At 42.7% G+C, this 18,066-nt stretch overlaps 1 protein-coding gene across 2 annotated transcripts in view; it reads left to right on the top strand.

The window, feature by feature from the left end:
• The window catches only part of DSTYK (dual serine/threonine and tyrosine protein kinase), a 54,932-nt gene that overhangs the window by 22,921 nt on the left and 13,945 nt on the right, over nt 1–18,066 (top strand). The window contains exons 3-4 of one of the 2 annotated variants that reach the window (XM_084783544.1): nt 12,381–13,044; nt 17,377–17,624. In XM_084783544.1, coding sequence (XP_084639670.1) covers nt 12,381–13,044; nt 17,377–17,624 — 912 coding nt within the window. The remainder of the gene's footprint in view (nt 1–12,380; nt 13,045–17,376; nt 17,625–18,066) is intronic. The other variant, XM_084783545.1, reaches the window with a different exon arrangement.

Below are 18,066 nucleotides of genomic sequence, written 5' to 3'. Positions count from 1 at the left end.
AGTGTTTGTGTGTCTGTTTTGTAAAGAGTCAGTTTGCTTAACCTGAGAGGATTCCCAAAACCTCAGCAGTGCTTCCTTTACTGTGGCCGTTACATAATTTCAGTTGCTCTGAAGTTTTCTTCCTCTTTCTCTCTTCCCCTCATCCTCGGCCTACTCCCCTCCTCCACCATCATCATCAGGCCTTGTTATTTATTTTTCACAAGCTGGCCTTGAACTTGCAATTCTCCTGTCTCAGCCTTGCACTTGCTGGGATTCTACATATGAACCACCACCGCCAGCTGTGTTGTTCTGCCTTGTCAGCAGTTTGTCTGTCCCACCAGGTACTTTCTGCACTTGTCAACTGGCAACTAGCCTGCCAACAGCTGCCATGGTTAGTGGTTCAACATGATGTCTGGTGAGATATTTGAGGGAACCAAGGAAGGCTAATAATGCCAACAAGGTCTTACTTATTTACTTTGCAAATAATTGTAATTAACCAGTTACAGTGATAAAAGTTTCTTTTTATAACCCTCAACTGTTAGCCATCAGTGGGAATAACCTGTTTTTAATACATATACTGATTTTTTTATTATATTTTAGCCATTAATGCTTTCAAAATCCAGTCACCATAAAGCATCATAAGAGAATAACAACAACAAAAAATTAAACATATATTTAACCCTGAAATTTCCTAAGATTGTTGCTAGGAGACTAGCTTCTCTCAGGTTCTAGCAGTTATTGTCATCTATTCTGGTGCCTAATAAAAACTGTATGTTACGTGTCTTTCTTAGGGTCTCTGTTGCTGTCATGAAGCACCATGACCAAAGAGCAAGTTGGGGAGGACAGGGTTTGTTTGGCTTATACTTCCAGATCACTGTTCATCACTGAAGGACGTCAGGACAGAACTCAAACAGGGCAGGAACCTAGAAGTAGGAGCTGAGACAGAGGCATGGAGGAGTGCTTCTCCCTGGCTTGTTTCCCATAGCTGCTCAGCCTGCTTTCTTATGGAATCCAGGGCCACCAGCCAGGGATGGCATCACCCACCATGAGCTGGGCCCTCCCACACTGATCACTAATTGAGAAAATATCTCACAGCTGGATCTCATGGAGGCATTTTCTCAACTGAGGCACCCTCCTTTCAGGTGACTGTAGTGGTGTTAATTTGACACAGACTAGCCAGCACATTGCCTTTCGTTAGACTGTAGCAGCTAAATGGCAGGATAGAGTTGGTAGGCAAGAAGAAGCAAAGACGACCATGCTGGGAGGAAGGAGTGCACGGAATTAGGCCCAGTGGTTGTTCTAAGAGAGCAGAAATAATCCAAAGCAAAGGGGTAGAGTTTTAGAGAGGTAACTGAAGTAGGGATAGAATACAGGCAGTTCAGACCAACACTAAACCCTAAATGCCTTGGAGACAGTAAGCTAGTGCTCTTTGCCTAACAGCCTTCCCTTCCCCCAGAACACGCCACATACACAGGGAGATGCAGCCATCCTGCCTACGCTGTGTGCCAACCTATTATAGGTTAGTGCACATATTAAGCCCATGAGTGGTTTCTGTGGTACTGGGGATTAAACTCAATGCCTTGTGCATGCCAAGCATGAGTTCTATCACTCAACCTTTAGCCAGGAATTTTGGTTTTAAAATTCCTATCCAGTGGCTGGGAATTCAACTTAATTAGTAGATGTCCTAGCAAGTTTGGCATGTTAGGGTCATCAGAGAGGAGGGAGCCTCAGTTGAGAAAATGCCTCCATAAGACTGGGCTCTAGGTAAGCCTGTGGGGCATTTTCTTAATTGGTGATCACGGGAGAGGGCTCAGCCCATTATGGCTGGTGGTTGTGGGCTCTGAAAGAAAGCAGGCTAAGGAAGCCTGTGGAGCAAGCCAGTAAGGCAGCACTTGTCCTCTGCATCAGCTTCTGCTTCCAGGCTCCTGCCTTGTTTTGAGTTCTTGTTCTGACTTCCTTTGATGATGAACAGTGATGTGGAAGTGTAAGCCAAATACATCCTTTCTTCCCCAACTTGCTTTTGGTCATGGTGTCTTATCACAGCAATAGTAACCCCAACCAAGACAGTGGAGTACTTGCCTAGCATGCACAAAGCCCGGGCTCCACCTAACACAGTATAAATAAGGCATGATGGTACATACCTGTAATTCAAGAGGTGGAGGCGGGAGGACTAGAAGTTCGGGGCCATCTTTGGCTATATAGAGAGTCTGGGGCCATGTGGGATATATGAAATCCTGCCTCAAGAAAATAATACTGGGTCGGGTATGGTGGCACACTCATTTAATCCCAGCATTTGGGAGGCAGAGGCAGGTGGATCTCCATGAGTTTGAAGCCAGCCTGGGCTACGTATGAGTTTCAGAATATTTATGGCTATGTAGAGAGACTGTGTCCAAACAAAACAAAACAAAAAACCATGGGGAAAAAAAAGAATCCTAAAGTTTTCCTCGTCCCATAGTGGCCTTCCTAGCTCTTAAAAGAGCACTTGCTATTGAAGTTGTCTTTTCTTAGTTTACTGTTCATTTGCCTTTGGCCTCCCAAATTAGTTCTTGGGGGTTATCTGACAGTTTGAAGTCTTAATCTTCCTCTTTCATTCTCTCCCTTTGCTGCCACTATATCCTGCACCATACTTTTTTTCTTTTTTCCTTTCAAAACCTCAGTTATGTCTCCCTCTGAGGAACGACTAGTGTGGAGAAGGAGCCTTTCTCTCTTCAGGCGCAAGAGATGGAAAGAATTGTCTGTAGGCAGAAACTTGATTGTTAAGCTTCTTGAAAATATTTTCTCTGATTCTTTTGTGATACTGAAGCCATTTCTGGAGGATGCTGTCTTGTTTCACAATAGCGTCTTTACCCTGCAGGCAGTGTACTTTTTAAGCATAGAGCAAACTCTCTGCTTTAACTTTCAGAACTCCCCTGACATCAGATCAGACGGTTCCTGATACACAGTAGACCATAAGTAACTGATTAAACACAGCCTTTGTGGCTAAGTGGGTGGGGAACTGTGTAGCCATCTGGGTTTGTCACTCACCTCTGAGACTGTGTAAGATAGGTCTAGTCATCCCTATCTTTTGGGATTGACGTGATGCTAAAATGAGACAAAACATATAAAGAACCTAGAAAAGTTTGGCACATAATAAGCCAGCTCCTTCCTCCATTTAGATTAATAAATTGGTGGCTTTTTGTTTGTTTTTGTTTTGTTTTTTGATTTTCGAGGCAGGATTTCTGTGTAGCCCTGGCTGTCCTGGAACTTGCTCTATAGACCAGGCTGGCCTCAAACTTAGAGATCTGCCTGCCTCTGCCTCCCAAGTGCTGGGATTAAAGGTGTGCGCCACTATGCTTAGCTCAAATTGGTGTTTTTAAGAAGAGTTTCTTGGGCTAGAGAGGTGGCTCAGTGGTTAAGAGTGCATACTGTTCTTGCAGAGGACCTGAATTCAGTTCCCAGTACCTTCAAATTGGGCAGCTCATAACTGCCTGTAACTCTGTCTCCTGAGGATCTGACATCCTCATCTAGTCTCTGCAGGCTTTGCACTCACATATACCTACTCAAGCAAGTATACACACACACACACACACACACACACACACACACAGAGAGAGAGAGAGAGAGAGAGAGAGAGAGGAGTTCGTATTTTCTCAGTCATTTGTCTCTTCCCCAGTAATCATCCAAATATGGACTTTTCCTTTTTTTTTTTCAAACTGAAGTCCTTGTGTCAGCCTTACTAGAAATAACATTCTTCATAATTCATTTTTACTTGCTTTTACAATGAAATGGATGAAGTTGTTTAAAAAGGTAAATAGTAGAGCCATGCATACAAATTTAAGTCAGATCTTTCTCTTTTCCATCTGTTTTCTTTTTGTCTATGAACCTTGTAAGTGGTAGAATAGAGCTTCATATTCCTATTGAGATGAGCCTGTATCCATTCTCTGTGCTCTGGGACAAAGCTCTGGGGTGGCCTCACATAAACCCCAGTTTCTTAGCAGGCATCTCACGGCCTAGAAACCCATTTACTTGAAACTCCCCTTTGGAGAGTATTTGTACCAACCAGAGTCAATATATTTTTAATAATATGACAAGAATAGAGCAATATTTTCTTTAATATGTAACTAACATTTAAAAATGAAGGGTAAACTGGGTGTGGTGGCACATGACTATAATCCCAGCACTCTAGGAGGCAGCGGCAAATGGATCTCTGTGAGTTCAAGATCAGTCTGCTCTACAAAGCAAGTCCGGGTCAGCCAAGGTTACACAGAGAAACCATGTCTCCAAAAAAAAAAAAAAAAAAAGGGGGGGGGGTGGTGAGATGGCTCAGTGGGTTAAAAAAAAAAGTGCTGGTTGAGCAAGCCTAAAGACTTGAGTTTGCTCCCCAGACCCATGGTAGAAGGAGAGAACCAGTTTCCTCAAATTGTCGTCTCACCTCTACATGTATGCTATGGCATATGGCCACCTGCACTCTTTCACACATACTTCATACAAGCCGTAGGAATAAATAAAGCTAAGATTTAAGAAAGTGGAAGTAAATTCAGAGTCAGCTTGTAAAACAATAAATAAGAAAACTTTTCAAGTGCTTATGAGAGGCACCAGGGAGGAAAACTGAAAGTAAAGATGGTTACGGCTCTCTTAGCAACAGAGAGAACTGGCAGACGACAGTAGTCAGGTGGACCTCTCCAGCCCTCCCCCAGCCTCTGAATAAAGTGTTTGGGGGGAAAAAACAGAAAAGAAAAGAAAATTGGTAGGGCAAAGGCTGCATGTGAAACGACTCTTTGAGAGCAGCACTACTACCAGATTGATGTATGCTGCTTTCTATGTGGGTCATGAACACAAGGTTCTGGATGTGGAGAAAGCCAAGACACTTGCCATTTCCCAATTTCAGCCTGAATACACAGCTGCTTGCTGAGTCACAGTTAAAATAATCACCTGTTTTATTAGGCGTTCCATTGCTGTGATAAACACCATGGCCAAAAACAAATTGGAGAGGAAAGAGCTTATTTCCGTTTGCAATTCTCAGGTAACACTCCATCACTGAGGGAAGTCAGTGCAAGAACTCAAGGCGGGAGCCTGGAGGCAGGAGCTGAAGCGGAGGCCATGGAAAGGTGCTGCTCACTAGTTTGTTCCTCATGGCTTTCTCAGGCTGTTATTAGAGCTCCCAGGCCTACCTACTCAGGAGTGGTACCACCCACAATGGGTGGGCCTCCTCACATCAGTCACTAATTATGAACATGCCCTGCAGGCTTGCCTACAGCCCAATCTTAAGGAGACATTTTCCTTTTTTTTCTAAAGATTTATTTATTATGTATACAGTGCTCTGCCTGATGTACACCTGCAGGTCAGAAGAGGGCACCAGATCTCATTATAGATGGTTGTGAGCCACCATGTGGATGCAGGAATTGAACTCAGGACCTCTGGAAGAACAGCCAGTGCTCTTAACCTCAGAGCCATTGCTCCAACCCCAAAGAGACATTTTCTTAAGTGTGGTTCCTCTTCTCAGATAAGTCTAGCTTGTGTCAGGTTGACAAAAACAAAACAAGGAAAACCGACCAGGAGATCATCCTTCTTCTTTTTTTTTTTTCTTAAAGATTTATTTATTTATTATGTATACTGTGTTTTGCCTGCATGCACACCTTCATACCAGAAGAGGGCACCAGATCTCATTATGGATCGCTGTGAGACACCATGTGGTTTCTGGGAACTGAACTCAGGGCCTTTGGAAGAGCAGCCACCAGTGCTCTTAACTTCTGAGCCATCTCTCCAGCCTCAGGACATCATCCTTTATATAACTGAGCTTTAGCAGAGTGCTGGTTTTTGTTTGTTTTTGGTTTAGTTTTTCAAGACAGGGTTATTCTATGTAATAGCCCTGACTGTCCTGGAATTGTTTTGTAGACCAGGCTGGCCTACTCACAGAGATCCACCTGCCTCTGCCTCCCAAGTGCTGGGATTAAAAGCTGTGTCACCACACCCAGCATAAGAGCAGCTATTCCTAGGAAGCAGTCAGCCACCTTCAGTGACCGGGTGATTGCCACTAGGCATTTGTCACTTTATACAGAAAACAAAACCAAAGAGCTGTTATTCTGGTGTTTTGGGAGTAATTCGCACTTTTCTTTTACATTGTCTTCATCTTGTTAGAAAAATTGATGGTTAACAGAAAACTGTGGGGTCCATGACTTTGTGCAGAATGTATTCTACAAGAGAGCTTTCCTATTGTGATTCAAATGGAAATTAAGGAATTCTATTATTCCCTGAGTTTTTTCCCTTGATTAAGGAGCAAAATGTTTATTTATTGCTTCAAACACCAGTTTCAGATAAATGTCTGTGATGCAACCTGAAAGGCAGAAGATTTCATATGATGATCACATGTGGTTTTGAGCAAGTAATAAAGGTATTATTTCTTCATCAATTAATCCCACAGTTACTTATCGTATGTCTTCTAAGTTACGGGCCCTGTTCTGGGTGCCGGGACAGTATAGAGCCTTCAGGAAATAGACAGTTGGGGTGAGACTTCCAATTCAGGTGGTTACAATGGACTCAAGACAGCTCTGGTTCATCCACTCAGTATTATTGTTTTTCACTCTCTGCTTTGAGAAGACACCACTGGCTTCCCTTTTTGTTTTTTGTTTGTTGTTGTTTTTTTGTTTTTGTTTGTTGTTGTTTGTATGTTTTTTGTTTGTTTTGTTGTTTTGGTTTTTTCGAGACAAGGCTTCTCTGTGTTATCTTGGCTGGCCTGAACTCACTTTGTAGACCAGGCTGGCCTTGAACTCACAGTGATCCACCTTCCTCTGCCTCCCGAGTGCTGGGATTAAAGACATGCGCCACCACACTTGGCTCCCTTTTTGTTTATATCCATAAAATATGATTCATTCCTTAGCTTTAGTCATATTACAGAGTCACAAATCACCCTGCAGTCTAGGTTGTATTGAGTGTTGGCCTGCAGCTCTTTGTGCCTCCTGGCACTCCTAGGAGAGCTGTGACCAGCTGCACAGTAAACTCACTGGGGATGAAATAAGAGAGCACTATTTTTGTTTTCTGTTCATTTTTGTTTAGTACAATACATATTTACAATAGCCAGGCATAGTAGTGCTTCTAGCACTGAGGAGGCCGAGGCAGGAAGACTGAAAAGTGTGAGCCTACTTTGTACGACACAATGAGTTTAAGGCCTACATGGAGTATATTTGGAGCTCTGTCTCAGAACAAAACAGATCTCTTGAAGCAAAGCCAAACACCACCACAGAGGGTTAGGATTATAAAGTTTTTCTCACAGGTGCTAATATATCATTACAAAGCCCTTACTCTGCCACATGTGTCTACCATCCCAGTATTTGGGACATGAGACAGGAGGATTGACACAGTTTGTGGCCAGCATGGAGTATGTAACAGTTCCAGGCCAGTCAAGGCCATATAGCGAGTCCTGAAAGTGAGCACTAACTTAGGAGTGCTTGTGCACTAACTTAGAAAATGCTTCCCTAAAGTTGCTCACTCTCCAACACATATAAGTCAGGGCAGCAAAAGGTGTCTGAACTTCAAGGGTGAGAGTCAGACAAACTTTCCAACCAGAACACATTCCCTGCAATTTGAGACACAGACACTGTCTTAAAACAAACAAACAAACAAACAAACCCTTAATCAAAATTTTTCTTCTAATAGTCCGCTGTTCCTGTTCTTTCTCTTCCCTGTGCTTGTTACTCTCCGCCACCCCCATGTTGAGGATTTCTCTGTGTAGCCCTGGCTGACTGGAACTCACTCTGTAGACCAGGCTGGCCTCAAACTCACAGATACCCACTCGCTTCTGCCTCCTGAGTGCTGGGATTAAAGGTGTGTGCCACCACCACCTGGCTCTTTCTTTTCTCTTAAAGAAGGGTGTTGGTCCGACATATGGACTTGGTACTTTTGGTTGATGGTTTTGTTATGCACAAAGTGGTCCTTTAAGGAAAACCTCAAAATTTATTTTAGAAAATTTAACCAAATAAAATTCTTCTTAAACAATTAATTTGATGAAATATCTTTGACAATTTCATAATGTAAACAATGCATCTTCATCATTTCTACCCTTAATTCTCCCATCCCACTCTTCCAACACACCTCACATGTCCCCATCTCCACTCATGCCCTCCTCCACCTTCTGTAATCCACTTAGTTCAATGAGTGCTGCCTGCTGGAATGTTGACTGATCTTGTGGCCTTGATCTTGGGCAGGTCACCACAGCTTCAGTGAGTTCATGAGTGCACTGGCCATGTCTTTTCCAGAACATAGCGTTTCTCAGCACTCCTTTCCTCCTAGAGTCTGTGACCTCTTAGTGTTGGGCTTTTGATCTGGCTTACAATACCAACTGTGAGGGGTCTAGAGAAATGGCTCAATGGTTAAGAACACTGTCTACTCTTTCAGAGGTCCTGAGTTCAATTCCTGGCAACCACATGATGGCTCACAAACATCTATAATGTCATCTGATGCCCTCTTCTGGCATACAGGAGTACACACAAATGAGCATAAAGCAAAACACCAGCTATGAATTTCCTCAAGTGAAAATTTTCTAAATAATATGTAGATTTTGAATATTTTGCTTTTTTCCTGTAATAAAATTGATTTGTATCTTTTTACACTATATCTAGGGGGCTGGAGTGTAGCTCAGTTGGTAGAGTGCTTGCCTGTTACATAGGATGCCTTGGGTTCAGTCTTCAGCACTGCATAAGGAAAACATGACAAGGCAAGCCTCTAACGCAGCACTCAGGAGGTGGAGGCAGGAGGATCAGGTCAAGGTCATTCTTGACAACAGCAAGTTTGAGACCAAACTGGGATACACGAGACCCTATCTCAAAAGGGGGTGGGGATATACGTACAGAGGAACTGTGGTTTAAAAACACAAACTTCTCATAATGTATCTAGCTTATGAGCCAGGGAGATGGCTCAGTGAATGAAACAAGCCTGAATGTAATCAGGGAGCCCATATGACAAGCCAGATGTGCCAGCAAGCATTGCAATCCTGGTGCTTCCACAGAGAGATAGGAGGCAGAGACAGGAGAACTGAGCAGATCAGTTAAATCTGGAGTCTGCAGCACAACATCAGAAACTGGAGATCTTGTCTCAAGATAATGATGGAACCAACTCTGACCCCATCAAACAAACATCCTGGCTCATTTTCTCCTCTCTCCTTGTCCTTAAGATTCTTTTTACCCTTTTTTTCACATGTGCTTTTCCTGATGGTATTTATGCAATTGTATATATAATCCAATCTAAACCTTGGGATTTCCTATCTACCAGATTTTTGAAAATGCTTCCCTGAAGTGAACACTCACATTCCAGCATGTGTAGGTCAGGGTAGTAAAAGGGTTCATTTTGGACAGCAAGATGAGAGCCAGACATGTTTTCCAACTAGAACACACTCCCTGAAATTTGAGGCAGAGATGAAACAGAGGGAATCTTCTTATCCTGGGTTTGGGAAAGGAGTGGATGGATTTATGTAGTTTGCTTAAATTACACATGAGGAAGTACTAAAAGGCTCTTTGATTTCTTGGAGTGGAAGTGACCAACTAAATGAGTATCATGTGAATTACCTGAAAATAAAGTTTAGGTCTTTGTTGGCAGGAAGCTGAGACCTTTGTGCTTTTCAGAAAATGGAAAGGATGAAGAACAAAACAAAAATATAGTTCAAGCATATGTCTGTTTCATTAGAAGGCAGGTACTAGGTAGACAAACAGGCTGGCTTTCCTGGGCTTTTCATATCTAGAAAAGGCTATCAAAGAAGGGGGGGACTCTCAGGATTTCATTTTAAAATATATTTGATCAAATATAGATACCTCAAGGGTAGGTAGGATGTCATCTGACAACTTGACCTATGGTAAAATGAACAACTGCTAGTTGTCCTCTGATCACACACACACATAGTAAAATGGAAAAAGGAGAGGAAAGTTTCTTCCAGCGCAGAATGGTCGTACAAGCCTGTACACCAGGCACTTGGGAGGTCGGAGGAGGACCAGGAGTTCAAGACTAGCACTGGGTACATAGCAAGTCTGAGGGCAGATGGCTACAGGAGAGACCCTATTTTAAAAAACAAAGTAGAAACACAAATTTGCCTTAGGTTTCAAAAGAATATTTAGCTTGGCAGTTGTTAAGGACTTAAACTTGAGTAGATATAGGATGGATTCTTTTGGAACTTTGTAAGCTAGACTTTGTAAAGTGACTGCAGTAAGGGCTGGTTTGAGTTTGTAGACCTCTGAAGGCAGCAAGAGTGTGTACCTATGCTAGTGATAACTGGCCAGAGTCTTCAGTCACACTTTTGTGACTTAGTTTCAGAGCGATGAAGAGCAACTGTACCCTGGATGGAAATATATGCTACTCCTCAAGAGAGAGATTGAAAACAAAAGCAGAACCTATAGGATAGGAAAAGGGCCTATGGAAAATTTATTTCAAAAGGACATTCTGGAAACTTTTTTTTATAAATTTGGGAATATCAGTTAAGATGAAGTTCTGCTGTGTGTAACAGACCACCACAAACACAAAGGCTTAGGCAGGGCAGATTGATATCTTCCTCTCATGTGAGAGAAAACTTTAGATAGGCAGTTGAAGCCCAGGCTTCCTTTAAAAAGAAAAAGTGCTTCATCATCGTCGTCATCATCATCATCATCATTTTTGCTTTTCGAGATGGGGTCTCTCTATGTAGCTCTAGCTGAGAGCTCATTATGTAGATCAGGCTGGTCTCGAACTCAGAGATCTGACTCCTGAGTGCTGGGATTAAAAGTGCACCATCATGCTCTCATTATTCTTAGCTCTGGCTTTTACCTACATGTTTGCCTAGGTCAGCTACATGCTTACCGCTGCTCTCGCTGTCACATTTGCACACAGAAGGAAGATGGGCAAGGCCAATAGCATGCTTCCTGGTAGACTCAATCAATTCTGTCTCATGTTTTCTCTTGCCTCATCCCACCTTCCCCAAAATATAAAGGCTAAATATTGGCTTGGCAAGCCTTATTATCTGCCATAGCAAGTGATGATGTGTGTGCACATGCGTGCATGCAGGTGGCATATGGGTGAGTGTGCACATTCACATATATGCAGAGGCCAGAGCAGGACTTTTGCTATAACTCTTAACCTTATTGCCTTGAGACAGGGTCTCTCACTGAACTTGAAGTTCACTGATGCAGGGGCCTCCTGTGGTCACTATGTAGACACAAGGGATTGAAATTGAGATTCTCATGCAGCAGGCACTCCTACACAGTGAGCCGTCCCCAGCCCCGAGTGATCATGTTGTTAATGGTGTTACCACAACTTAACTCCACTGAGCCTGTGAGATCTCTGCAGAATCTTGGAATAGGAGAGAAGTGTTTGGTGACCTTGACAATCAGTTTGCAGAATGATTTCTTGTTTTGACAAATGATTATATTGAGGACTTACTTGTATTAGATATGGAATTCTACTAGTGAGTAAATATGGTCTTTGTCCTCAAAGGCTTTATATGCTAATGGAACAAACTCTCTTCTTTCTTTCCTTTTTCCTTCTATTTCTTCTTCTCTTCTTTCCTCTCTTCTCACCATTCTTCTTTTTAACCTCTCTTTCCTTTATTCTTTCTTCCCTTTTCCTTTTGAGATATGGTCTCTCTAGGTTCCAGCCCAGGTTGGACTGGAACTCACTGTGTGACCCAGGCTGGCCTAAAACTTTTGATCTCTTTCCTCTGGCTCCCAAGAGCTAGCACTATAGGCATGTACTACCAACCTGTCTGAAGAAGATGGGGTTTAAATAAATAAACTATGAATGTGTTGAACGTAGAGTGTCAGCAGTTCCATAACAGGAAAGAGTACGGTGTGACATGCTTTACATACTGTTAAAGGATACCGCAGGTAGCCAGGCTGCCAGGTGGGGCTAGAGGTGTGAGGGTGAAGCAAGAGGAGGAAGATAGGATTACGTCCTGTCTGATAGTCTCCCTAAGAATTCAGTTTTCAGCCAGGTGGTGGTGGCGCATGCCTGTAATCCCAGCACTCAGGAGACCGAGGCAGGTGGATCTCTGTGAGTTGGAGGCCAGCCTGGTCTACAAAGTGAGCCCAGGACAGGAAAGCTATACACAGAGAAACCCTGTCTCAAAAAACAAAAAACAAACAAAAAAGAATTCCGTTTTCTTTCACTATTTGTCTTCTTTTCATGGGAGTCAATAGGAATTTACAAGCATCAGAAAAAGACAGGGACTCTTCTACTTATCTAGAATGGCTGAAGGGATTGCCATCCTATCTACTTTTTTTTTTTCTATCTAGTTCAATGCTTGCCTTTGTATGTCACAGAGGGGTATTAGGGACCACGGAAGGAGGTGGACAGGTGACTGCGGTACACGTCAAGTCCAGTTGCTTCACTGTGCATCTGGATTTTGATCTCAGTGAAGGCAAAGATTGGTTCTGACCCTGAAGTGCTGATCTGACCCCTTCTCCTTGTAGGAAGTGGACATTGTCGTGGCACCATGCCACGGCCATCGGGCTGCGGTAGATGTTCTGAGTGACTTGGCGAATGATTTCTTGCCTGTGATAACCTATGCACTTCACAAAGATGAACTCTCTGAGAGGGATGAGCAAGAGCTTCAGGAAATTAGAAAGTATTTCTCCTTTCCCGTGTTCTTTTTCAAAACACCCAAGCTGGAGATAATGGACTCTTCCAGTGGGAGAGCAGAGAGTGAAAGATCACCGCTGTATCAGCAGCTACTGGACTTGGGCTATCTGAGCAGCAGCCACAGGAACTGTGGAGCTACCGACCAGGACAGCAGAGCTCAGAGCATGTTGGTGGAGCAAAGTGAGAAGCTCAGACAATTGAGTACATTCTCTCAGCAGCTGCTACAGACACGCCTAGTGGACGCAGCCAAGGCCCTGAACGTGGTGCACTGCCACTGCCTTGACATCTTTATTAACCAGGCTTTTGACATGCAGCGAGACCTGCAGATCACTCCCAAACGTCTAGAATATACTAGAAAAAAGGAGAATGAATTGTATGAATCATTGATGAACATTGCTAATCGAAAGCAGGAGGAAATGAAGGATATGATTGTTGAGACACTTAACACCATGAAAGAGGAACTTCTGGAGGATGCTGCCAACATGGAGTTTAAAGGTAAGCTCTAGAGAGCTTCTGGGCACTGGGACTGCAGAGGCCTCTGGGCTAGAAGTTGAATGCACTGATTCTGTAGGTGCAGCAAGAGGACACTTTCAGTCATTAGATGAGATGCCTCATTCGCTTTCATAGCTCTTAAGTTCACTTTCATTCCTTACTGGGCCATTAGCTTAGCTTTTGATATAGCTGTCTGTCGAATTAAAGGTTTTTTTTTAATATGCCCGCTCTATCTAGCCCCCAAATGATAAGACTTGTTAGATTTATTAATAAGCTTCAGGCACTATAACTGGGCAGATACTGATCTACTCTATCCCGTCTATGCTAATCTAGCTACTTCCCAGCCACATGCCTTTCTACCTGTCCTCTAGTCTCATCCTGGCTGCCTCTGCTCCATCCTTGTCCCCCTAGCAACACCCCTGTGGCGACCTTATCCTCATGGCATAGCAACCTTCTCTTCACCCTCTGTCTACTGGGGAACCCGCCCCCAGACTAGGACCAGAAGTCCCGCCTACTGTCTCCTCTGACCAGTTATTGGCTCTTCAGCTTCTTTATTAACCAGAGATAATTGGGGAGTAATTTTTATACAACACATTGAAGCAGACAGGAGATTCCTCAATAGTAATTCAATACCTGAATCTGTTAGCATTTAGCTCTGTCAGTTCAGCAATTAACAACCAAATCTACAGAGACACACCTTAATACAATATAAATGAAAATCACCTCTATACCTGTCCAGTCTCCACTGTCTCTGCATTACTGAGAGGAGCTGCTTGAGTACTTTCACCTTTGCTCTGGCAGCATGGCCCAGGGGGCCTCACTGTGTTGCTTTTTGTCCCATGGTCTTATTTTACCTTCAGGCTGCTCCTAACACTTTGGGAAGATTTCCCACAGCAACTTTAGCTTTTCTGGCGGTGTCACTCAGAAATGAGTACCAACGGATGGGGGAAGCCATCAGTCAGGGCTTCTAGTGTCTGAAGTTCCATTGCTGTGACTTCAGTCTGTGTGCATGAGCTCTGACTTACAGTAATTAAAACGACACTGTTCAGTTACTCTTCAGACTGTCAATCTGGAGTACACATGCACACCATCTGGGCGGGGGCACAGCAAAATCACAGCTTTAGATTTAGCGCAGTGTTTTTCTCTCTAGGTAAATTCTACTTATTTTCATTGTTTAGACAAGGGAGCAAAAGGCTTAAAAGAATTAAGCAATTTTGCCCAAGGTCCTACAGCTAGTAAATAGTAGCGGCAGGATATTAACTGAGACAGTCTAATTCTTGAGTTCAATATATGGTCAATATATATGTCCTGATATTGTGTGTGTGTGTGTGTTTGTTTAACATGCTCCCACTGTGTAGCCTGGATATCTTGGAACTCACTATGTGGACCAGGCTGGTCTCAAACTTACAAATATGGGTCTTCCTTGGCTTCCTGAGTACTGAGATTAAAGGAATGTATCACCACACCGAGCCCCTGAGCCCATATTTTATAGTTCAGTGTTTACTGTTTAAACCAGCTGTTCTCAACATCTGGGTCATGACCCCTTTGGGAGTCAAATGACCCTTTCACAAGGGTAACCTAAGACCATTAGAAATATCAGATATTTACATTATAACTTATAATAGAAACAAAATTACAGATACAAAGTAGCAATGAAATATTTTATGGTTGAGGGTCACCATAACATGAGGAGCTGTATTAAAGGGTCGCATCATTAGGAATGTTGAGGCCCTCTGTTCTAAGTTACTGATGTCCCCCTTTTTTCTGGTACCAGTGTCAAAGCCTCAGCATATCCTTTATTGTCTTCTCTCTTGAGTTTTCTTGTTTAACCAGTTGCCAAGTACCTGTGAGTCCTCTGCAATATCTATCCATACTTTTCTGGATATTTTTGAGATAAGACTTCATTGTGTAACCCAGGCTGGCTTTAAACTCAGAAGACTGCCTCTATTCTGTTTTCTCTAGTCTGTCTGAAGTATTTTGACCTAATCAGTCTACCCAACTTGTTTCCTTCTTTGTCTTTATTGGCTTCCTGTCCCTACAGACTAGTACTGACTACCTCAGCCAGTCTAGTATTAGCTCCCAAAGTCTTTATCAACTTTGCCAACCTTACTTTTCATTCCTCACATTCTTGTAGGTCTTTGTTTTGTGGGCATTTTCTTTGAGACAAGGTTTCTCTTTGAGTAGCCCTGGCTGACCTGGAAGTCAGTCCGTAGACAGGCTGGCCTCCAATTCACAGAGATCTGCCCGCCTCTGCCTCCTGAGTGCTGGACTAGAGGGATGTACCACCGCCACCCAGCATCTTCCTATAATTTTTATTGGCTTGGTCTTAACTGTTTGCTACCCTCCATACATTCCCTCAACTTCTTTGCATGTGTCCTGCCTCAAATCTGAAATATGTCTTATTTTTCCAAATCCTATCTACCCTTCACATGCCACTTTTTACGAAGTCTTTAGTTCTGCCGCATTCTGTCAACTGTACTCATTTATGCCCCCACACATTCACCGGCAACTGTCATCTTTTACTTTCTTTAGTGTAGACTTCTGTGCTCTGAAATGCCAGAGTTCAAGAATATGAACTTGGGGTTATTCATCATCTTATACCATGCAGCAAAAGCACAAAGAATCACCTTCCTTCTCTCCTCCCTCCCTCTTCCTTCTTCCCTCTCTTCTCTTTCTCAGTAAAAATGAACAAAGATGTATCTTTAGTGGCTAAGAAATGCTCATTCAGTGGAAATTCTAGAAGTCCTCTAGCATGTCACTAAGCATCCTGGAGCATCCATGCTGGTACCTTATGCACATAATGACAGCCGGCCAGAGCAGCAGGTCAGGTGAAAAGTGTAATGTTGGATTTACTGTGGCAGGCATACCAAATTGAGTGCCTTCTGTACAATGTTTAGCTTAAACAGATATAGGAGTAAGTGTAGATCAAATGTCTGACTCTGCTGGCCACATGTAGGTTGTGATCTACATACTTAGATAGCTACATATTAGGTGCAAATTAGTATCTGATTCTCACCTTGTTCTGAGTCCTTTCTGGGTACCTTTGAAGCAATAATAAATTGATTTAAAAGAGAGCTTGCACATAATCTGATAAAACCAGATTTCTATTGCTATTTCTATTGTCTTTAAATAAAGGTCATGCATGTGTGCTGGTTAAACAGAATGTACATACTTTAGAAAATATTTATGTTTTAATCTAGGTGTGGTGACATATGCTTGTACTCCCAGCTTTCAGGAGACAGAGGCAGAAGAATCGTAAGTTTGAGGTCAGCTTGGGCTATGTAGGGAGTTACATGTCAAAAAAATTCTTGTTTTATAGTAGTGGGAATTGAGCTTAGGGCTTATTCATGCTAGATAAGCACTCTACCACTGAGCTGTATTCCCCCAATAAGATAAGTGCATATATATGATATTTAATTCTAACACATGAAAATGCTATTCCCCAAGCATCCAGTTCCTCTCCTTAGGTTCCCATGCATTTCTACTTTTCTAATGTAAAGCTCAGAGAGCTTTCTGCAAATGCCCATTTAAGTCTGTCTTCTAATGGACATACCTTGCATCATTTCCAACCTATTGATAAATATTTAGATTCTTTTGTGTTTTTCTTTTTGCTGAAACAAATGACTGAATTGATATCATTGTGCACACAGTCTGAGATTTGTGAGGACAGAGTTCTAGAAAAAGAATTTCCATAAGCATAGCCATTCAGAAGGTGTATACAGTTGTTGGTTGGTTAAAATTTTTGAGTGGTATCAATGTTAGTCTGATTAATATGCCAGACAGTGTGGAATTTAACAAAGATCCTACAACATTCAGGATATAAGCTGAATAAATTATAATAAATTAATTTTTTTTTAAAAGAAACACCAAAACCTAAAGATCCTAGATTTGGAACCAGTGAGGTTTGTGCTGTATTGCTTCCTGGTTGCACATCTTCTCTCCTTGCCCCCACTTTGTCTTATTCCCTGGGCTATTTTCTGGTCTATAGAATATATCCACTAATACTCATCTATAAAGGTACTTCAAGATGAAGTTAGATTCAGATATATAATGCTTACTATTGTGACTTTCAAATAGCTTCCACTGAGTGACTAATGGTGTTCTTCCCCTCCTGTAACTGTAGCCTAAAAGCCAATGAGATCAACAGACTCAGTTAGACAGTTTCAGGGTCTTATTTAAGTAGCTGAGCATTACCTGGCCCTTGATCATGCTAAGAATCAGAATTTGACAACCATATCTTTTCATAGCCACCATCACGGTAGGTCACTGATGACGACTTGGGAGATGCCCTTATTTAGTGTGTCTGCCCCTTTCCTTCACAGCTAACTAGCGTAGTCTCTACCTCTGTAGATGTCATTGTCCCTGAGAATGGAGAAACAATAGGCACCAGAGAGATCAAGTCCTGCATCCGGCAGATCCAGGAGCTCATCATCTCCAGGCTTAATCAGGCGGTGGCCAACAAGCTCATCAGCTCAGTGGATTACCTTCGGGAGAGCTTCGTGGGAACCCTGGAACGGTGTCTGCAGAGCCTTGAAAAGTCACAGGATGTCTCAGTTCATATTACCAGCAACTATCTCAAACAGGTGTGAAAAGAACAGTTGCTAAGACACAGTGTCACAGCTAACATCTGGAACAATTCACACACAAGCCCAGCCTCAAATTCGCCAAGGATTTCTCTTTGAAACAGTCTAGTTGAAACTGCATTTTGTTTTCCTACTTCATGACTACTGCTTGGGGAGGTGCTGATGAGTTGTAAAATTGCAGTTGATAAAAATGAATAGAAAGTAAAATAACCTAATTAGTCACAAAGTAATAGGGTTAATGAACTTTATATATAGAGAGACAGACAGACAGACAGACAGGCAGGCAGGCAGACATAGAGGTAGCTGGCTGGGAACTTGCTACACAGAACAGGCTGGCCTCAGAAGGACCCACCTTCCTCTTCCCAGTGCAGGGATTAAAGGTGTACACCCCCACACATGACTTGGATTATTCTTGAAGTTGTTCAGAAAAGACTGTCAGCAT

The sequence above is a fragment of the Acomys minous genome, assembly GCF_964271855.1.
Source record: "Acomys minous genome assembly, chromosome: 1".
Taxonomy (NCBI): domain Eukaryota; kingdom Metazoa; phylum Chordata; class Mammalia; order Rodentia; family Muridae; genus Acomys; species Acomys minous.
Note: the sequence above shows the minus strand (reverse complement) of the source record. Positions and strands in the feature narration are given on the sequence as shown.